Raw genomic sequence first — 23,541 nt, 5'->3', positions numbered from 1 at the left:
ATTGCTGATGGTAATGAAACAAGGGAAATAAAGCATCAGAGTATACAGAAATCCAGGAACTGAACAAGAGACCTTTTGCCGAAGGTTCACACAGACCATCCCAGATGACCTTGTTCCTTGTTTTTTCCTCTATTTTAATATAGCATTTTACTTTGAAATAAAGCCAAAACTACATGTAAGGGGGGAGAGTTTTGCATAACTGTACTACAAGATTACTAAGTGAAAGAAAAATGGAAAAATCAGACTGTTACATGTTGCATGCCGCTCAATTTCTGATCAGCGAAAGACTTCATGGGTTCCAGCACTTACCTTGGGTCCTTGCAATGAAGACCATGGGAGACTGTGACATCTTTATGAGACAATGTTTTATTTACACCTCTATGGAACCTGAGAATAAGATGGAAGGGCCAACAGCATTAATACTCCAACAGATTTTGCTTCAAAGCCATAGTTTTGGATTCAGCACACAGAGCAAGCCATGCCTCTCAGTCTCCTGTAAGGATCAGATGGAGTTAGTTTGTTGTCACGATCTAGATCTTGCCATTCCTTTCTTTACATCTGATATCCATAATAATTAAAACTGGTCATCACATACCTATGTAATTATTACTATTCCAGTGCTTCAGAAAACCCCTTTGAGTAGGAGTCATCCAAAAATATTTTGCCCAATGGATAAATCAATGTTAATTTAAACACTGCAGTTGTTAACCTAGTGATGCTAGTGATACAGGGGTTATTTAGAAAACCCTAAAATTTCTACTTGAATCTTTTCATCATTTCCCATGTCGGAATGAGCAACATTCAAGTTATGTATTGTCAGCAGACCGCATCTGGCTTCAACATTTATCCTAAAAAAAGGTTCCCTAATTAGTCACCAGGTTTTTTTTGCTTCAGGACAGGTAAGTAATTGCAACACAATAACTTCTATCTTCCCATTTTAATAATAAATGAAGAAACTTGGATGAAAATTATAATTACATTAGCATTCCCATAAGTGATATCTCTCCACCTCAAACATTGAAAATGATTAAGGACTAGATCATATTGTCTGGCTTCTCTTCTCAGTTACATTATTAGCATCCTGTCCTTAGCAGTAGTTTTGTTTCAGCCACAATCTACTCTTTGGGTTAGCATGGACACATTACAATCTATCTTAAGTGAAAAGCAAAGCATATCTATATATCTCTCTATTTGTAAATCTGCATACATGAAGCAAGTACATCAAATTAAATTGAGGGCAAAAATCATCGTTACAGTTTACCTGTTATATACAAAGCATATCATAACCTCATTAACACCTCTTGGCTACTTTGGAAGAGCAATGAATGACCAAATTCAAGTACAGAGAATTCTTCCAACATAGAAAGCTTTGCTAAGGTTGTTGACATTTCCCCCATACTTTACATAAATAAATGACTTTCAGGTCTAATATTTCCTAAATTTGCATTGCAGCAATTCACAAAAATTGTCCACCTCTCAACAAATTTTGTGTTGTAAAGCACACCATTCCTCTTTAAATTGTCTTGCTTTAAAGGACAAGCGGGTGCTGTTTCTTGAGTCCTATGGACCACACAGCCATGCCGCAGGGATAGCACCAGGAGGGAGGCCACATAATGAAGGGGTATCCATCTTCATGCCTTTTAAGAGTGTCTAGTGGTCCTGCAAAAAGGGCAGAGCACAGGAGAGTTGGACTGGAAACAGATGCCCAAAAGAACACAGTCCCCCTTCGTGCCTAACTAAGAGCTACCTGTGGCACTGAACCACCAGCCTTCACTGCTGCCTTGTGGGCTCCTTGTTGGGTCCAAGGCAGCCCAGTTCCCCATTCCTCCCCACATTGAGAAAATGCCTCCTCTCATCCATGCCAGCTCAGGACAAGATGAATGGACAGCTTTGCATATTATTACAGAAGAAAGCTTCTAATGCCGTTTCCATCTCGCTGCCTAAATGTAGCACTCTAATCAGCTAATGGGGACAGGCGCACAATCATTTAATTATCATTAAGAATTAATATCTGCTCATAGATGTAGACTGTCAGTTCCCATGGCTTTGTATAAATCTGTGGTGCAACAGCATCTGAAATACTCTGGACAGTTCTGGTTGGCCCATTTCAAAAAGTATGCTGCAGAGTTGTGCAGAAAAGAGCAAAGGAAATCTTGCCCATGAGTATAGCTTAGAGTGCTCTGGCTTTGTGAGTTTAGAAAAATAAGGATTTACAGGGTGGGAGAGTGAAGGGGTTTGCACAATTATGCATGATGTATGAAGAAAGGAGAGGAAGAGCCATTTTGTTTGGCTCTCATCTCATAATACTAAAGCCAATGAAATTGATGATCACTAGCTTTGGGACAAACTAAAGGAAGTGCATCTGTACACAATCTGGAGATAACTTGTGGAATTCACTGCCACAAGATATACTGATGGGCACTACACAGCTTTAAAGGATGGGTTCAAAGAGGGATTAGACAAATTATTCGAGGGGGTTGTCTGTCATCTGCTCTTAGCCGTAATATACAGTGGTACCTCGGGTTACAAACATCTCGGGTTACAAACACTTCGGGCTACAGACTCCGCTAACCCAGAAGTAGTACCTCGGGTTAAGAACTTTACCTCAGGATGAGAATAGAAATCGTGTGGCGGCGGCACGGCAGCAGCGGGAGACCCCACTAGCCAAAGTGGCACCTCAGGTTAAAAACAGTTTCAGGTTAAAAACGGACCTCTGGAACAAATTAAGTTTGTAACCAGAGGCACCACTGTATATAAGAAGAAACTCTGTGAAGTGACTCTCTGGGTGGCACAGAACTGCCACAATAGCTTCCCAGCAGATGAGTCATTGTTGCTAACTAGGAGAGAGAGAGAGAGAGAGAGAGAGAGAGAGAGAGAGAGAGAGAGAGAGAGAGAGAGAGAGAGAGATGCAGAAGGGTTACTTCTATACATCTGTAGAAGGGTTACTTTGGTTACTTTTATAGTCTGCAGTTCCTCAATTTGTCAAAGTACTTTATCTAATTGTCTTTCCCATGGAGTGAGTTTCACCAGCAATTCTTCCAGGGCTGGCAATCCCTTCTGCCTCCTCATCCTCTGGTGAACGCTGTGGCTGATGTGGGCACACACATCCCACAGCTGCCGGGGGGAGAGTACCCACAGTGTGGGAAAGTTTATCCACAGCACAGGCATGGCAAGGGTGTAACATGTCTGAGTAGGAGATGTGGTGGAGAGCAATGCACTCCTTGGGCCCATATCTGCCGCCTTAGGTGCCCTCCTCATCTCGCCTCATGGGCAGGCCGGCCTTGGACTATCTTAACTGTTTAGATAGTCTGTTGGAGCCCCTGCCTTCAAAATTTTACAAAGGAAGCTATTGAATAACATCAAATAACAGAAGCAGAAAGAGTGGCCAAAAACCAAGCATCTATTCCCTCCCCCGCAACTACTATATTCTCATGTCTGATATATTGCACACTTGCAGAACTTGTGAACTATATAGCAAGTGTAGCCCACAGGTCATGCATGCCTATCCACCGGGGCCTCAATGAAGCCCCTGTTTTGCTAGATGCAAAATGCCCGTGCACACTCACAGGTTGTCAAACACTTGGCAGACCACAATTAATGGCTGGTAAGCTATTTTTGGATTGGGGAGTCACACACTTTGCAGGACTGTTATAATGCTTTTCCACTGATTTAGTATATTTTCTTTGTGGAATTTAATTTTGTTAGCTATCTTGAGAATGCTAATGCAAAGGCAGGATTTTGAAAACATGAATAAATCATATGGCTTGCTCTGTTCCTATATAATTCTACACCATCAAACAAACGTTCCACATTTGCGAAGGGATGAGCGATGCTATTTGCCAGATTGGTAATAGTTTACCCAAAACATCTGAAACCATTACTGGTTCTAATGTAGAAGTGTAGGGACACTGGTCTCCTGTTTGATTTAATGACCAAACTCAGTTAATTTTTTCAATGAATAACTTTAGAAAAACCTCTAAGCAAACACTTCATAATATATAAGGAAGGCTGACACCTCTCCTCATCTCAGAAAGATGGATACTGGCAGATGATGCAGAGAAGGCTAAATAACTTGGTGCTTCTTTGGCACTATTATTTACAAGATAATATTTCAAATGCAGAAATTGCATTTGAAAATTCATGATACGGGAATGTTTCCAGGAAAATGGATAATAGCAAATATGGTGTTGTAGCAGAAATGGAGTGTGTGTGTATAACTACAACCCAGTCCATTGCTCTGACAAGAGTCAAACCTAATAAAAAGTGCTTGTTGTTTATTTAAAAGTTTGTTTAAATGAGTTTTACAAAAGACTCCTCCCATAATTTGGAGGCATGCTACTTTAAACTTCCTTTCTCCATGATTCTTCCCACCATCCTCACTTTCCACTCAATGACATGCTAAATTCTGCATCTTACATATTAAATCATTTTAGGACAGTTTGATGTTGTTTGGTTTTCTGTGCTTTAGGATTCCACTTCACTCTCAACTCACAGCACATCAGAAGGGAAAAAATACTGGGACATCCAAGGAAATACTAGATCTCAGGATCCTGATCCAATATGACCCGTGTTTCTCAGCTAGATCCCTCTACTATTAGCTACAGTAGGAAGTGAAAGCTGCCTCTCCCAGGGATCACACAACTTGCTGATCTTTAGTACCGCCTCCCCCCAAAAATAGCATACTTCTATAGCATGAACCTTACAGGTGATTTCAGAGAAGAGTCCAGGCCAAAATGGTTGCTGAATAGTGGAACAGCTTAATTGCACAAAGAACAGTCTAAACCGCAGCATGACTCACACAGTGCCACCTATAGCTGAAGTAGCAGCATAATGGTTAACTCTACATCATGGAACCCAAGCAACCTACTGGCATGAGGGAGATTACAAGAACCCTTGAGATTGGCAAGTGCACACACTCTTGACCCCCAGCAGCCAAGTTTTATGAAATTTTATTAAGAAGGAAGGTAAGAAGGCAAGTGCACAAAGCAGGTTTAAAATGACAGGAGTGCTGTATGCTGGCCTCGAAAGTTAAAAACAGGTTCTCAGTCTACTGATGAGTAACAGAATGTAGATGGTTAGCTCTTGGGGGATGATGAACCAAGATGGCAGGGTGGTGGTGGCACAGACCACTTTTAAGGATTCTATTCCCCATATTGGATTGACAACTGCCATTTAGTGACCAAGTGGAGCCCACACCTGGCTGGGACTTGGGAAAGATGTTAGATACCATCTGGGGTAGAGGAAGATGGAAAGTGTTGGTGAAAATTGTCACCCAGATCTTTCCATCTCCCTGTTAATCTGTAACTTGTGGACTTGGAGACATTGCAGATATTACATGCTTGGGTTGCTCAGTCTTAATGGAGGGAAGGACTTGCCTTGCTTAGGATTAATGGAGAGCAGAAGACCAGTGCTTTTTCATCCGATGATAACCATTAACTTTATAAAGGTCCATATGGCAGCAGTTTGATCATCATACTGTTATGCTTGCTCCACTTCTCTGAGACATGAGAAGTTCCAGGAACTCTGCTTTTACCTAGCCAACTTTTCAATGGTCACCGGAAATTGTTGATATTTCCCATATTTGGCTTTATTTTCAAATATACAGATTGAACATAGGGAAAGGCACAGCTTAAATGTCCACTGCTCCCACATCAATATCCTGGGAAAGACAGCAAGCATCCCAAAATTCTGTCCAGTCTCTGACTCAAACTGCAGTCTTTCCAGGCAGACAGGCTCAGGTTATAAAAGCCCCAGCTGAGCAAATTGAAGAGAAAGTCATGTCCTCTTTCAGGAATGTCCTAACAATTAGTTCCTATGGAGATGCATCTCCTGCAATTTGTGTAAAAAGCATACTACTAGGCCATTTTACCAGGTTTCCAGCAGTAGTATTTCTGAGTGGATCCATTAGCCAAGTCCAGTACAAACCTGCAGTACACAAGAGCCTTATTAGAACAGTGTATGGATGGTGATTATAAAGCAAAGGAAGGGAGGTCAAAGAGATGGATAAATTGGCAAGAGGCAAGAGGCTCAGGTATGCAATAATTCTTTAAATGTGTGTACACAGAATATCTGAAGCTTCTTAACCTCCACACTGAATATCAAGGGAAATCAACAAATGGCAGCAACCTTTCTGCTGTTTAACCAAATTGAATGAAATATGCAGGCACATACAGTAGATTGAAACCTATCAAGTTTCAGGCAAATAGATGCAGAGGTTTTTAATGTAAGCAAGCTTTACATTTTGAGGTGTTTTGTTTTTTTAAGGCTTGCCTATAACCTTTTGAATTTTTCAGCATAATTCGAAGAAATTTGGAGTGGGGGTGGAAGAAGGGGTTAGATATTTGTTCCTGCTCAGTTGATGCTAGCCAACTATTTCCTTCTACATTGCATTACTGAAAGCAGAGGGGAAAAGGAGTGTCCAGGTAAAATGATCCCTTGGTTGGAAGCAGAGCTGTCAACCATAAAATAATACCTTTCTCCCTCCTACTCTCTAGTGCTTTCCTTACATAGAGAGCTTGCAGGAAAATCTATCAATTTTCACACATTTGCTGCCTGTGTCTCTGTGCCCTTCCAAATCTCTGAATTTGTCTCAAATGGGTTTCTGAACAGCCCAATTTGGCTTGGATGACTCCTGAATCTTTCTGAGGCAGCTTGCTTCAGTTCTTGGATTCACCTAGACTGAATGCACACCTCTGGCACATATCACACGCAGAGGCCATTGAAAAGAGGCATTATACTATTGGCTCATGTTCAGGTAATTCCTATATCCTCTTTCACCTTCTGCTTCTGTGCCAGCATTTAGCCATTTAGTGATGGCATTTATACCATGCTCTGCAAAGATCAGCTGCAGAGCAGAGCGGATGAGCTGCTCCCTGCAGTCTATGTCCATATGTTCTTCTTGTCTCCTCAATCTCCCCCCACGTTTTTGCATTTGACCCCTTCTTGTTGTAACACTGTAGAATATAAGAGGAGCTATGGTAGGCCAGTCCAGATGTTCATCTGGTCTAGTAAGTTGTTTTATATTGTTTTTAGTATTGTGTTAATGTGTAACACATCCTGGGACCTGAGGGAGAGGAGCAGCAATCAATCATTGTCATCATAGTGTTCAGTTTCCAGCTGAATACTGGTAGGGTGAGAAAACAGCAATGCTACCCACATTCATGTCTAAGCACATGGTATTTTGAAATATACCTTCTACTGTATTCAAATGTGTTCTGTCTTTATTTTGTTGTTATTAGCCAATATATCAATTTTATTTTTTTGTACCATTTCGATTCAGATTTGTTTTCAAAATCTGTGCTCCAAAGCACTTTGCAGTGCCACTCAATTCTGTCTCATTGCTGTTGTGTGTCTTACCTAGTCCTTAATTAGGATGAGGCAGAACACCAGAACCTGAGTGGAGCAGAGAGTTCAAGAAGTGCCACAGAGGAAACAAAGCAGATACTTTCCTCCCAGATATCATTCACTCTGTGCATCATAGGTGGTTCTTTTCTGCCAATTAGAGCAGCGAGAAACCAGTGTGGATTACAGCTTCCTATATGTATGAGCTGTAGGCATTCAGTGTTCAGAATTACACTTGGTTGAAAAAGTATGGCTTAGGTAGCTGCTGACAGTCCAGTATCTGTTGTTGGCACCTGCTTGCCTAATTTCCATATATTTACGTCGTCCCCCACCCCCCTTGGGCCTTGCACGTCAAAATAAGTTTACCTTTAAGGTAAATTTACTTGATGGCACTATTTGTTAGTTTTAACAAATCCCTTGAGATGTCCTGTGCATTCCTGCAAAGCTCTGCATCGCAAACTTCTTCCTGATCCCAGTGTAAGGCTGTTTCTATTTTCAGAAGGTCTCCTTCCTGCGTCTGTTTGGCTGGCTAGAATCAAGTGCTCAGAACAGAGCATCCTTTCTGTATCCCGAACTCCTTTCTTCCTTCCCAGCTAGACAAGAAAACAAATACTGAGAGCAGCACGTGCGCAAGCGTCGGGTGCTGCTGCTGGATCTGCCTTTACGCTCGGCTGCCCAGCTCGGACGTGCGCCCCCCGCCGTGTTTGGATGATACCTTTATTTGCAAAGGCGAAGAGGCAGATCCAGCCTACCCACCCCCAGCCCCCTCTCCGATCTGAAACGGACATGTCTTTGGCCATCCGCTTTCCTCGCCTCCTCATTCTTGCACGCGCGTTACGTTGTTGCCAACAAAGGCGATGTGGCAAAACCACACACAAGGGGGACAAATGATCATAGCAGCGAGGAAGGAAAAGCCCGTCTTGCGATGTGTCACACATCCATGAGGGATGCTTCTGCCTGGCTTTTGCATAACCCTGATTTGCCTGCCTCTTTTTCTCCTCCTTTTCTGAAGGAGGCAGCGCTGGAGAACGGGGGGGGGGGGGGGCGCCGAACGGGAGGGGAAGAAGCCCGAGAGCCGAGAGCGAGCGAGGGGGCGGCCGGGGGCTCTCGCTGCCCTTCTCCCACAGAACCACCTTCCCCGCGGAAGGAGCTGCTGTGGGTGCGCGGCGCCAAGAGGGGACCGCGAGAAACCGAGGGGGTTGAGGCCCCTCAGAAAAGGAGACCCCTCACAACAGGAGACCCCTCTGCCTGCGCGCTCCGTCAGCCTCGGCTCTCCTTCTCGCCCACCCCAGCCCGGCCGAGCGGCTCCGACTTCCTCGGCCAGCGGGTCGAAACCGCGAGGCTTCGCTGCAGGGGGGTGGGGGTGGGGGGGAGGCGAAGCGGGAAGACCGCGGCGACACCAGCCGGCGTCTTCCACAGCAGCAGCAGCAGCAGCGACCCCGCGCGCGCCTCACATCGCCACCAGCAGCCCAGCCACCCTCTCCCCCCCCCCACTTCGCTCGGTCGCGCGCCCGCCGGTCGCGCGCGTGCGCGAGCCCCAGGCTGAGTCCTTTCTCTCTCCGTGTCTCCCTCTCCTGCTTCTCTCTCTGTCTTTCTCCGAGCCTCCTCCATCCAGCACCGGCGCCGAGGATGGGCAGCGAGAGCGCGCGCAGGAGCAGCCCCGGCTCGGCCGCTCCCCCCTGCGCCCGCTCTTGCTCGTGCTGCTCCTCTTGCCCCGCTGCCCCCAGGGCGGCGCCTCGGCTGCGCTCCCGCCTTTTCCCACCGAGGACGGGTGAGTGAAGGAGTGGCTCCTCCCTCGGAGCACCTGCTCTAGCCGGCGAAGGGGGTGGCGGCGGCGGGCGGGCGGGCGGGCGAGGGGTGAATTTTGGCGCGCTCTCGGTCTTCGGGGCAAGTGGCGGGCGGCTGCCTGAGGGGGACAAGTCAGTCAGTCAGTCAGTCAGCGGCATTCCTGCCCCGCAGGGAAAGGGAGCAGGCTCGCCTCTGGGCAGCCCCTCATAGCAGAGGAGACCGTCTGAGGGAAGGAGAGCGAGAAAGGGAGCCTGTTCTTGGGACGAGGATAGAAACAACAGCTTCCCAATCTCGGGTCCAGCGCCCCAGAACCCTCCAGGGTGGTTTTTGAATAGCACGTGTCCCTCTTGGCCTCTCGGGTCACTGGGCACCCAGAAGGCATTTCCCTTCTTCCTCTCGCTCATCCTTTTTTTACCCATTTTGAGTCCTCAGCCCAGCCGAAGAGACCTTTCTCTGAGAGCTGCTCCTTTCAGAACATCTATTAACTTTTCCTGATTTTTTGGGTGCTTGTTTCGAAAGAGAGGAGCTGGGTGGTTTCCCCCCTCGACAGTCCCTTCATGCCCTTGCAGGCTTCTCTCCTTTCCCTCCTCCTCCTCCTCCTGCTCCTTGCCGTACAATGAAGTCTTTAAAAGAGATTCCTGCTTGCCCGCTAGCTGGCTGGGCTCGCGCCAGGACTTCTCCACGGGAGCGCTGGACCATTCCTCGCGACTGAGCAAAGAATGCCATCTATGCAGAAGAAGAGGGCACCCTGCACACCTGGCTCCCCAGGGCTGCGGTGATGTGATTGGGGGCCATAGGTAAGCCCTTAGGATGCTCTCAGGGCGAAGGCAGGAAGGAGACGCCAAGAATGAATGGCCAAAGCACCCCACCCCTCTTCTTAGGTCTCCTTCCAGATGGGAGAATGGGGACGTTGCATTACTGAAATGCCTTTTTCCTCTTCCCCCTCCCTTTATATCGCTGTAGGCTGTGTAGTATTTTCAGACTATTTTCAGTATTTCAGTAGTGCTCTGTGGAAGGGTTGTTATGACAGCAGTTTCTCTCTCCACTCACCCCCCCCCAACACCCCATCATTACTTTATAGACAGCATCGCTGGCTACATTAGAAACATAGGTTTTTGAGCCTGTTGCTGAAGTAACTCTGCAATCTTGTAATCTTGGAAATATGAGCACACACATACACCTGAGTCAGTGTTTATTGTAATAATGGTTCTGCTGAACTGAAGAAATTGGAGCATGTAGTAGTAATCCTACTAATACCTATTTGGGTTTTCGGTTTTCAGTGCATGTGTGTCTGTCAAATATGACAAAGGGACTTTTCTTCGTTTATACTGCAGCAGCATATATTTTGGATTATAGGACGGAATGTTTTAAAAGCACACACACACCACATTCACACACAGTAAGTTTCACAGGCACAGTGAAATGTCTTTTTGAATACTGGTATCTACCTAGAAACCAAGGTTGTAGCACTTGATTTGTGAACCTGCACTTGATTTGTGAGCATTGACAGTAACTTTTGAGAGCTGCTGGATTGCTGAAAACTAGGTAGTGATTGCTAATAGTTGAAACGTTGGTAGTTCAGAACTATCAGTTCCATGGGTTTTTATGTCAATGAGTCAGTCTGTCATTACTAGTAATGGTTATGTCATGGAGGGTTTGCTTTTCTATCACCATATTAAGCTGTAGCTCAAAAGCTATTGCTCTGATTTCTCTTCCCCAAAAAAATATTTTCAGAAAAAATATAGCATTTGTGTATATATGCATACAATGGTGTCACATGTGAAAAAAGAGAGAAGTGGTTCCTTGTTCTCTCTTTTTTCACACGCGACATCATTGTATGCATATGTATACAAATGCTACATTTGTGGTACCTTGTTTCATCTTAACCTTCACCTTCCCCCGCCCTTTTAAGGTAAGCATTGTTTCATTAGCCACATGTGAAGGGTTGTAACTTAAACATAGAATTCTACCTCCCCCTCGTTTTAAAGGCTTTTGAATTTGTACCACTTCAGCCTAGACCTATGAGAAGTTTACCTCCATATATTTAGAAACCTTTGTTCTATGGAGAATAGGAAAGGACTACAGTAGAATAAAATAACTAGAGGAAGAAATAAAATGGAAAATGCAACACAGTGCCTTTGTTTGCAAAAATAAAATAAGTGTCTAATATGTTCACCATAATATAGGGAATGAAAAATTAAATAGAATAATTGCTATGCACTAGTAATAAAGGGAATAAAATAAGAAATAATTGCATCTATAGACAAAGAAGAATTCTGCAGAGTTGCCTTCGTACAAACACTGGTTAGACAAAGTAATTTATTAAGAAATTGGAATTAATTGGAACATTTGTTATTGGATTGTACATTACATTAAAGCAAATATCAGCTGGATCTTTTATCCCTTAAACTGAACCAACATCATGAACAGGCATCATGATCCGTGTAGCAGCAGTTGCTTCAGATACCTTACAGTTTGACATAAGCCTGTTGCTGCTGGTTCAATAAAACTCTGATGACGGTGCTTAGTTAGGAAAACTCCAGGCACTGAACCCAATCTAGAGATCCTCTGTGTGTGACAGGTGGCTGCATGCCTGCATGCTGTTGTACATGAGGGCTCTCTATTTGCACCCACCATAAAGATAGTTAGCTCCATTGGAGTGAGACTAAGGCAGGACTAGGGGAAACAATTTTAATTCATTGATCCCACTTCTTCAAGCAAATGCCAGCCAACCTACTGTTAAGAGATTAACATACGCAGGCTTAATTCTGCAAAGATCACTAATATGACGGAACAGCCTTGGATGCTGAATAGAAAAGTTTAGCCCCCATCCACAAGCACATTTTAGGTATATGAGATGCACTCATTATGGTGACCTGCACCCAGATTGGTTTTGCCAATCAGCATGAAATTCTAGTATCCCATCTACACCTGGGGAATATCTGCACCAGAATAATCACTGACGGGGTGAAGGTGAATTTTAGCTTAGACTGAGTTTAGGATAATACTTCAACACAGGTATATGGAAGATACTTGGGGCTTATTGACTTTTAAGAAGGATTGGGCTGGCAATTCGAACTTCTCTGTGTGTGTTTTATTTATATACCTTGGACTCTGATTTATTAAAACAAAATATCAAAGTTCAACAGTATATGCTTATCTCTCTTTGTCTTTGTAACAGCTCTGTCAAGGTAAGATGTTAAGTCGTCCAAAGCCAATGGCTGAGCATTATAGCTGAGTGGATGGCTGAAGTAGTGGGGGGGGGGGCGTGTTCAATCATCTCACTGGTTTATAAATGTGTATGACTAAATTGGTTAATTTTACCTGCAAGGGTGGGGGGGAGGAAGAAATATGCTGGATAAAAGAGCTTTCCACTACTAATACTCTTAAATGATAGTTTCATATATCTGAAATATATGAATTATATTATTTCATGAAATAATATTTTAAGTACAGTGGGTTATATAGCAAAATGTATATTTAAAATAATACTATGAGAATTTACTGTGTTTTAAAAAACTAGAATGCAGCTGAGTCCAAATGTTGATTTGGGGGGTGCGTTTTGGAAAATGCTACTGAATTCTAAACTGTGATTCTGTGTTAATCATATGCAATCAGTTGGTTGGAACAACTGAAGAAGATATTATATTGGAAACATTATTGAAAACATTAAAATGGTGTGATACAGGTAAAGATATAAACTTCAGTAATGAATTAGAGAACAGTGGCTGAAATTCTTCACTGAAAAAGAGGCAGTGGAAAGAAAAAGTCCTTTCGAGGTTCCAAGGGCATGGAAAGTATTAATGTGATAACCAGAACAGACAACAATAAAGAATATAATGAAAATAACAATCCTGTAATACTATATAATATTTAGAACTTTCAAGTGTTTAAGGCTCTTCTCAGGTTTTGTTTCAGCAACCCTTATCTCTAGAATGATTGCAGTTAATACAAATTCTTGTTAAAGATTACATGAATTTTCACAAATTATTTGGCTGTGGGGTTTTTTCCCCCTCTCTGTGTTTTTTCTCTCTGTACCCAAAGAGGATAACAAGAAAGTTTTCTTTAAAACATGCATATATATTTTTTATACTTAAATCATAAACCTTAAACATTTATATCACATTAAGCATCTCTTTCAAAATAACCAATTTCAAATGACTTGGGATTTAATAGAATGGGTGGCAGCCAACGTTGTGCCTAATACAATTGGATTTTCCCTTCCTCTCTTGCTCTCTGTAGCCCCCCTGCACACTCCCCAAATCTGCTTGGTAGTGTTTGTGGGACCCCCTGAGGGATTACAGGGAGGGGAAAGTGTAGGGGAAGTCATGTTGCACAAACAGAAATTAATAAACACAATCAGGTGGACATCACTTACTTATAATGGAGCTGGTTTGGGGTTTTGTGGCCAATGATCTCCCTGTACATGCAAAGTGCATATATCCCCTGTTTGAGAGGCATTGTAAGCTAGGACACTGAATCCCCCATGTTTCAGGACAGAATTTATGGGATATGGCAGTGGTGTCCAAACTTTTTTCAAAGAGGGCCAGATTTGATGAAGTGAAGGTAGGATTTTTTAGGATTGAAGTTGTTGAACTTCTTGTAGGGTTGGAGTTGTTGAGCTTCTTTTAGCAGAAGTTGCTGAAGTTTTTTTTAGGATTTTACCCCAGGAAATAAACTACCACAGAGGCCGGATTAAACCGACCGGCAGGCCGGATTAGGCCCCCAAAACGGACTTTGGACATACCTGGGATATGGAGACCCTCCATGGTCATGTGTTAAGAGTGCTTGGGAGTTCCATCTCTTTTCTTTGGGTGCTTAAGGAAGAAATGCAGATATAATGCTCTGGGTCATGGTCTCCCCCTCCCTGCTCAGTCCATTATCCCAAGCTTACAAATGTACCCTACATTTTCCACAAAGGTTACACCCTTCCTTTTCCCCTAAATATAAAACCGCAGAACAGTTGAGAAATCCTAAAACACTTGACAACACTTTTACAACTGTACAATAAAAACTGCAACTAAAATAATAAAACTAAACAAATAAAGCAATGGAATAAAACTGGAAAATTCACCTATGATTCAGAAGAACAGGTTCCTTCATGTAACATAATCCTGCAAATAGCTTGGAGCATGATGTCTGGTCCTTGCTTGGTAGCATTGTCCTTGGTGTGCTGGATTTCATGCAGCAGGAATGGTGAGCAGGATGACATTGTCCCTTTCTATGAAGTTATCATCTTCGGGTCTTTCAGTGGTACTGGAACGTGGTTCAATGTGAGATACATTTCTTGTGACTTTGCAGATCCTGTCTGTGCAGTGTCCGTTGTCTTCATGTAGAGTAGTTTCTGTCACTAATGGAATTGGGCAGGCACCTTCAGTGTACTCCTTTCGACACTTGCTAAAAATGTTTTTGTTTTGGCAAGCCTATACAAACATGTAGATTGTGGGCATGTGTTTCAATCTGGTTTTTGGTTTATTGCCGATTTTAATTGTTTTTGAGTGTTTTACATAGTTGGGTTTTTTTGCTGCTAATTTTGTTATTTTATTCTATTTGTAAACTGTTTGGGGGTTTTACTACAATTACTTTGTATATAAAACTTGCTAAATAAATAAATAAATCCATAGCCAAGACCCACTTTCCAGGGTTCTAGGCATGGTGTAGCCCTGTGCTATCATAAATGAGCTGTTTTGCTTTGCTGGACTTATATACTCCTGGTATTTTGTCAGGATTATTTGATTAGTTATTTGGAATCCTCTTTTCTCATGTAAACAAGAAAGCAAAGTGTTGAGAGCTGATGATGGAGACATTCACATTGGTGTCACATTGGTTTCAGTGGGAGTGTTTTAATTTAGCCCAAATTTGCTGTTGGTTTGTCACATTACATTGTAATTGAGGAGAGTATAAGATCAAAAAAGTTTGGCATCTCCCTTGCCACTACTCCCCAATTCCAACCATTTTTGTTTCTTATTCTGGCAATGTACTATAAGCAATTACAGTGGCATTTCATAAAGCCTGCACAATGACAATGTTATGACAGTATTAATCGACTACATCATGCACAGACATAAGGGATCTAGTAGCAATATTATCCATGTCCATTAGGAATTACTCATGAATACTATTGTCCTTGACTTATGCTTGATGATTTAATAACTCCGTCCTGCAACACCTTCATTCTAACAAACTTTTTTGAAAGTAAGTTGCCCTGAAATCACTTGGGATTATTTCAGCTGATTGTTAAATAAATGGATAATCTTACTACAGTGAGTAAATGAAGACACCATTGCAGCATTTTAAAATTATTATTATTGCATAGGCTAAGTAAGATGATGAAGCACATCATTAATTTCATGAATCTGAAGAGGTCTTGGTGAAAATCACAAATTTGGTATGTACTCTTACCAAGGTCAGGGATGTGGGTGGCACTGTGGTCTAAACCACTGCGTCTCTTGGGGATTGCTGATCAGAAGGTCGGCAGTTCGAAATCCTGTGATGGGGTGAGTTCCTGTTGCTCGGTCCCAGCTCCTGCCAACCTAGCAGTTTGAAAGCACGCCAAAAAGTGCAAGTAGATAAATTGGCACCGCTCTGGCGGGAAGGTAAACGGTGTTTCTGTGCACCGCTCTGGTCTCGGTGTTCTATTGCTCCAGAAGCGACTTAGTCATGCTGGCCACATGACCCGGAAAAACTGTCTGTGGACAAACACCAGCTCCCTTGGCCTGTAAAGTGAGATGAGCACCGCAACCCCAGAGTCGTCTGCGACTGGACTTAACTGTCAGGGGTCCTTTACTTTTAGCTTACCAAGGTCAATATACTTTTGCTGTTTCCATTGCTTCTCCTTTTTTCCTCTTTGTATTTTTTCATTTTGAATGTACTTTTACATAACCAGTTTTCACAGAGAATGATGAAATAAAAAAAATCAGTTCTTTGAAGCATGCATTGATAAGTTAAATAATTCAAAACCTGCATTTTGGCACCTGAAACAAAAACTTACACTGTGTGAATTCTTGTGCAAGGTTATGTGCAAGTGTGGCAGAACAACACTAGTGTTTCTTCCCTTATTTTCCCTAAAGACTACCACCCAAGTTGTAAGTGAGGACTACTTCACACACTGCCGAGCAGCCTTAGAGTAATTCATGTGGATGTCATGAAAGCATTGATGCCTCCCTTAATACAGCTTCTGTGTCTATACCTTCTGCATGGCAGACAGAAATTCAACAAGTGCACTGATGGGGACATGATCATCTGTGAATTCTGCCTGTTCAGCTGTTAAAGTCATGGGGAATAAAATATGGCAGCCCTGCAGACTGATGTAATGTTATGAGAATAAATGTACCAGTTATACAGTGACAGTTTTATTATATAGGCATTAATTGGCTGTGTTCAGATATTCATTTCAATTTCATCTGCAGCCTGTGAACTAGTGCCATGGCTCCACACTCCTCCCTCCCCTCTTCTACTAGTACATCAGCTTCAAGATAGAGATCATTGCTTACATTAACCCCAAATTCTTCATTGCATCCAAACTTAGGAACTCTAGCTTAATGTTGATTAACAAACCCGTGTAATAAACTAGGATCTGATCAGGGCTTATTATTCTGCCATGTTACCCAACATTAAACCAGACTTCTTACGGAAATGTAATGGCAAGTTAGGAACAACTTTTGCAAACTGAGTTTTCTAATGTTTACAGATTCATTTCCAGTCCTTTCTAGCAACTTTTCCCAGAATTAGAATAAGTAAAAGTGCCACTTGCTTTAATAATGAACTCAGGTAGTGAGTGCCAACAGGATTGTAACCCAAATGGGGAAACAAAGGGAAGGTACCAGCTCAACCAGTGCAACCAATTTGTCCAAATTCCAAAGCAAATAAGCACTATTTTGCCCAGAACTTTAAGAGACTTTTGAAGACTCAATAGTGCTTTGAATGGAGGTTCTGGAGGCTACCTGATACCATTGTGAGATCAGGTGATCAGTGGGTGGGTGACTCCAGCCACCTGACAGTCTTGGACTTCAAGGGGTGGGGAAGATAATAATGTGACCTACTTGCCAAGTCGAGTTCCTTACCCCAGTCATATAGTATCCTGGATGAATTCATGGTTGGCTAGCAGAAATCCTGAACAGGAGCATTCTTGTTATGAGGGGGAAACTACCATAACGTGTAGTTTCAAGACCCACCTATGCTAGATCCAGAGTCTCCAAGGATTAAACCCTCATCCCATATGGTCCTGGCCACCAGAAGCCAGTTCTAATAAATATGTCTTGAACTGCTTCTGGAGGATGGCCAGGCAGCTCTGGCAAGATGCCTACTTAGATGTGTTAAGGATTTTCTACTGTCTCAGAAAAAGTAGCTGCACCTAGGTTAGAATACACAGATAAAAGCAAGTTAAAATTTCAACGAGACAAGACAAGAAAATAATCAAATAAAAAAATACATCAAAAGAACGTGCCAATATAGTACAATCACAAAAGCAGCAGCAGCAAACTCCTCCCTCCCCTAATTTAAAACACTCACAGAAGTAGTCGGGTAGAAAAGGTTTTCACTTGCTGTTGACTAGTACTACATAAGGATGCCAAGGTTCAACTAAGGAAGGACAAATCTGTGAATTTTGGTTTCTCTCACACTGTTATATTTCCAATCTTAGGTCCGCTTCTCCACATTCCCACATCATTGTGATGTTAAAAAAAAGAAGTTCTCATTAAAATTCACCAGCATTTTAATGCAAATTTCTCCTGATACACATTTTTTTTAAACATTGCTTGTTCAGAAAGAAGCGTGAATTTCAAAGCATAGCTGCATTTCAGTTTGTGTATTTTTTCATATTAATTAAAGAGTTTTGCACTGAAATGTGAACCGGACCAAATTTCTTCCTTATGCTGGTTCAACCCCAAAAGATTAAAGATTTGTCAGTGCAATTCAAGTTCATGGAGCAACCACCTTCTGCCCCTTTTCCTTGTCCCCATGGACCCAGAAACTTACTGGTGATAATGTTGGAGGCAGCAGCAAATACTGACAGAGCATATTCTCATGCCAGGGATGGGACTGAGACCATCCTATTGGCACAATTTATGCTAGAAATAATGCCTTCTGAAAAAAGCAGCATCCCCACCCACCCCAGGTTTATGAGATTAGTGGCTCCATTCCATCCCCAGCTGGAGATGACACCTCTAAGAACACCTTCTGTCTTTCCTGTTGCCATAGGTAAATTGCTATGCCTTAGGGGAGTAGGAAAGGTAGTTTGGGAGCAAGTAGAATCTTGGGTACCATTCTCAGCTTGGTATGATTCACAAGGCTGTGAATACTCGCAGTATTCCTAATATGAGAGTTGTCTAGCTACGTGTCCCTTGGCCACAAGGTATTATCCAAAAGCAGAGTTATATCATATAAGTTCTTTACTTGAAACATGATATACACTCTAGTATTCTCCAGCAGGAGGAGAAGATACAAATCAGAGGGTACAAGTTATGCTTTTTCTCCCCTACAGCACAATAAAGAGAATTTTGGTGGGCGTTGTATGTTCTTTCCAGCTTTCTAGAGCATTCCTTCCCTCATTAGTGTTTTTAAGTGCTGGTGAAAGCATGTGAGTGAAGCTAGAGTTTTGCCTTCATCACCTTGAGCTTCAGGAGTTGAGACAGTTAAGGATAAGATAATTGGAGTAACTTTTTGCTCAGTTACAATTTTTGAACACATATCTATATACTTTGATTCTTTAAAATGCTATTGAATGTTTTCAGTATAGGCATTAGCAACACAAATATAATAGTGTGATCTTCAATATTTGAATCAGGAAATTGCAATCTCTTAAATACTTATTAACATATTCACACACAATTAGCAGTTGTTGGGTATATATATATATATATATATATATATATATATATATATATGGATTGCATTACTTGTTACAGGAAGCCATACAAAATGCAAAACAGGAATTTATACTGATGAAATTGTTGTGATTTATGTTATAGTAAACGTTCAAAATGTTATGAATGTTGGCAGGCACATGTAAATACTGACAATACTGGGTGAATTTTGTGAATACCCAAATTTAGACATTGACTGCAGCATATGCATATTCAGATAAGAATGAGCAGATTTCCCTATTTATATTCCTCTTTCTTTCTTTCTTTCTTTCTTTCTTTCTTGTTTTGGGGGTTTGTTCTGCTCTTATCTAATTTAATATAGGAAATTCTTAAAATTAATTCCAAAATTGGCACGTGGACTATTGGCCACAGTTTAGTTCACATCATTTTTGGTATTGCACTTTTTAACATTATTCTATACGATAAGAGTATTTTTTTTGGGGGGGGTACCTGTTATATTTTAAGAGCATTATTATTAAGCAGTATAACATATCCATTGCTTGTCATGAACTAGTTGGATGCAGAAAGGTGGTGGAAGGAAAGATGGCTTAGAACCCAAGTTGTCTTGGTGGGACAATGATGTGTGGGCAGAGCAGAGAAGTCCAGAATCAGAGAGAAAAGCTGAAACAGGGTAGGAGGGAAGCCAAGAGGCAAAGATGAGTGAGACTGGTGAAGAGTCACAGGTGTGTCAGGGGATAAAAACGTTCTATGTACTCACCTTCTGCCTTGCCCAAAGCAAAATTGCCCGGCAGTGGATATGGCAATTTCTATGTTAGATTATCTGCCACCACCCATTCCACGTCATACATGCATGGTAGAATTGCCTTGCTACTGTACTATTCTTCACATGTTTACTCAGTACTATTTGAGAGCCACAACAGCAGCAACAAGTTTGAAAAATATTTTGCTGAGCTCCTGCTTCTCCATCTGCACTACTAGATGCTATCAAGGTAGGAATCTTCGCCAAAGGAACTGATTATTGTTAATGTTCAAACACAATGCTATACCCAACTAAGTCCTTTTAAAATCAATGGCCTTGTTAGTCACAACTAACTTGAGTCCATTGATTTCAATGCATCTACTCTGAGTATGGCTTGGTTGGACACAACCCACAGAGAGTAAGTTACACATTTTACTCTTTTAAACATTGTAACAGTACCCAAAGCCTCAACCCTCTTGTCACTATGTTTGCTAGAGGCTTTGTTCCTCCATAACAGCAAGGAACAGAAACATCACCTGAGGTGTGCATAAATCCAAAAGAAAGTGGTTTCACTGAGTTGATCCAGATGAAACATCTGGATCAAAATGAAATATCTTGTCAGGTTTACAAAATGAAATATCTTCTCAGGTTTGCACCTCATAAGGTTGTTTTTTTCCATGACCAATATATCATGTACATATTAAACCTTAGAAACCCAAAGTCCCATTTCAATGCTGGCTTTCTCTCATGCTAACCTTCCTATTGCTGAATCACAAGTTAAAAAATAAATGGTTTTAAACATGCTTTTTTGGTCTGGGGAAGCTCTGCCTCTTATCTTCCAGAACCCATCCTATTAGGCATGCAGAAGAATGACTTGCTCTCATTTGTAAGTTACTGAGACTGATTTTTAGGATTTATATCCAGTGTTAGGACCAGTTCAGAAACACTGTTTGTTTTATTTAAATGCAGCTAGTATTTCTTTTGCTTTAATAACTATCTTAGAGACCTGAGGTTGAGTACTGAGCCTTTGCTTGGGCTGTCTTGCCCACACTGACTATTCTGCCTCAAGGCACTTAATTACTAAGAGGAACGCTGATCTCTGGTTGTTCCCTTTGAGATACTATAGGTCTGGATTCTATGTGCTCAGAGTAAAGTATTAAAATACAGGTAGTGGTGGCACTACCATCTGTAAATTACCCCAGGGGCATTTCAGCAGTCCTTAATCCATTGGAAACTGAAGCTCTTTAATTGGCATACGTGCTTCCCTTCAGTATACCTTTCTGTAGCATGCGTGGCATTTGACCTTTTCCTCAAACTACTTCATAAACTGTTTAGGATGGTTGTCATTTTATTTGGTCTGATGCAGACTTCTTTATAGCAGAAACATTCTAAATAAATAAATCCCACAGTAGGGGTAAAATCTATTTATTTTAAAAGTAAATAAATGTATAAGACATCCTCTGAACAGAGAAGAATACGCTGCAGATAATTGTTAACACAAAGAAGCATTTAAATCAGTGATAACATGCAGTTTTAATCTCTGTTGAAATCAAAAATTTTCTTGTATAACAAGCAAAGGCTAACCCATTAGAAATAGATTATGTATAGCAAATGAAATATAGATTATGTATTTATTATCACGGGCTCTATATTTCACTCTAAGACTAGCAAGTCACCTATAGACATTAGGATCCATATAACAGTCCACAAATAGTGTCTGAATTTGGAAAGTTTCAGAGAAGCTTTAATGCAGATATATTGTTTTGAGGGGGACGCAGGTGGTGCTGTGGGTTAAACAAGAGCAACGGGGTGAGCTCCCGTTGCTGGGTCCCTGCTTCTGCCAACCTAGCAGTTCGAAAGCAAGTCAAAGTGCAAGTCGATAAATAGGTACTGCTCTGGCGGGAAGGTAAACGGCGTTTCCGTGCGCTGCTCTGGTTCTCCAGAAGCTGCTTAGTCATGCTGGCCACATGACCCAGAAGCTTTACGCTGGCTCCCTCGGCCAATAAAGTGAGATGAGCGCCACAACCCCAGAGTTGGTCATGACTGGACCTAATGGTCAGGAGTCCCTTTACCTTTATTATTCTGAGAGCACATATTAGGACAGGATCCAGGTGAACATGAGACTAATATCCCTTTGCTCCATTGACTGTTTTGTTTTTTAATAGGGCTATCATGGCTTCTTATGTAGCAATGTGAAGTAGACCCACTTTTGACAGCGCTTTCTAGAAGGGATGTCATCTACTTGGCCACCTCAACCAACATTTCTACATTGCATTATAATAAAAGGTTCATGACTGAACTAGGGGATGCAATTTTGACTTTTTTGCTTTTAATTTGAAAATGTCACAGTGATATAATTTTCTTTTGCTTTCCTTGAGTGTTTATTGCACTCAGCAATTATGATTTTTCCCCTTGCTGTGCAGCTTTGTAAAATATTTATTTTCCCCTCATAATAATTAATTATACAATTAATGTTTTCCTTGCCCTCTAGAATATGCTGTGCCCATATTATTATTTGCAAACTGTGAGGTAAAATTGTAGAGCTTTAAGAGAGCCATGGTCAGAGTGTTTGTTGCTCACCGAAGGCATTCCATTAATTCTATCCATACCACATATCATCTTGTCATTGTTTTCCTTATTTTGGTAATATTTGCATACCAAAAGTACATGGAGGGACACAGGAAAAGATGTGTATTGTTTGACATGGCTTGCTGTCCTAACTGGGCAGGGCTTTTCCCTCTTTTTACATAGGGGTACTCCTTTTCAGCATGTTCCTGTGTAATCATCTAGTTTGTTGCTAAGCCACTGGCAAAGGTTGGAGGAATGACTTAAATATTCTGTAGTGGCTGGTAAGCATTTAAGCATCCCAATTTAAAATAAATAATTGCAGGGCTCCTTCTCTTTTCTTTTCCAAAATTATTTGACATTGCAAACCTGCAATACTTAGCATTTGTCCTGTGTTTTATGTGAGAGGTGGGGAAATGCAACCAGCCAGAAATTACCAGCCTTTCACGGATCACTTTGGCATATGGAAAGGGCCACCCACCTGTCTATCACAAAGCATCATATAACATCAGGAGATTGTTAATTTTATCTGTGACCTGTCTTCAAGTTGCAGCTATAAAAGAAGTATCAGGGCAACAGAAAAATGTGCAGAAACTCAAGAAGCACTGGATTTTGCATGCAAAAGAAGAACCATGAGTGCACATTGCAGGACCTGCAGTTTGAACTTTCCCATACCTGGTGTCATCAGGCACTGTAAATGTGGGTGTGACTCACTAACAATAGCTTGGCAGGCCAATCTTTGAGGTTTGGTGCGGCTATTAGATCCTTGGGCAGGTTGTGGCCCACAGTTCTACACACTAACATAATTGAAAAGCAGCAACTGAGTTTATTTCTGTCGTGCATATTTTGTAGGTATGTAGCCTGCAGCATATTCACTTGCATGTTCTAGAATGTGGAAGGTTTTATTTAGACTATACAGAACAGGATGATGATTAAACCTAAGTGTAGCAAACGACAGAAACCCCTCTGTATGCAATTTCATTAAATCACAAGTAGATGCCTTCTGTCCACACAACAATAATAAAAGATGCAATATTAAACTGAATTATTCCATAAATAAGTAGATTTGTTGTAAATAACATGCAACTGTGTCGGGCTGTAAGCAGATCCTTAATTCTAATTATATCAAGTTGAATTATTATCGTTGAAGACAGCTAAACCACTGAATTAAAGTTAGGCTTTCATTTTAAAAAAACACTTTTATGGGCTTGAATCTTGGTATATGAATGCAGCAGAAAAAATATATTAGAAAATTGTTATTAGATTAATGCAGCCCAACATATA

General features: G+C 41.6%; 1 protein-coding gene across 2 annotated transcripts in view; it reads left to right on the top strand.

The window, feature by feature from the left end:
* Window positions 1–8,564: 8,564 nt before the first annotated feature.
* FUT9 (fucosyltransferase 9) overlaps window positions 8,565–23,541 on the top strand; it is a 50,527-nt gene continuing 35,550 nt past the window's right edge. The window contains exon 1 of one of the 2 annotated variants that reach the window (XM_079971148.1): window positions 8,565–9,112. In XM_079971148.1, coding sequence (XP_079827274.1) covers window positions 8,971–9,112 — 142 coding nt within the window. In that variant the 5' untranslated portion in view covers window positions 8,565–8,970. Of the gene's footprint in view, window positions 9,113–9,664; window positions 9,927–23,541 lie in introns of those variants that run through there. The other variant, XM_079971149.1, reaches the window with a different exon arrangement.

The sequence above is a fragment of the Podarcis cretensis genome (genome assembly GCF_951804945.1).
Source record: "Podarcis cretensis genome assembly, chromosome: 3".
Classification (NCBI taxonomy): domain Eukaryota; kingdom Metazoa; phylum Chordata; class Lepidosauria; order Squamata; family Lacertidae; genus Podarcis; species Podarcis cretensis.
This window is presented reverse-complemented; position numbering and strand designations above follow the sequence as displayed.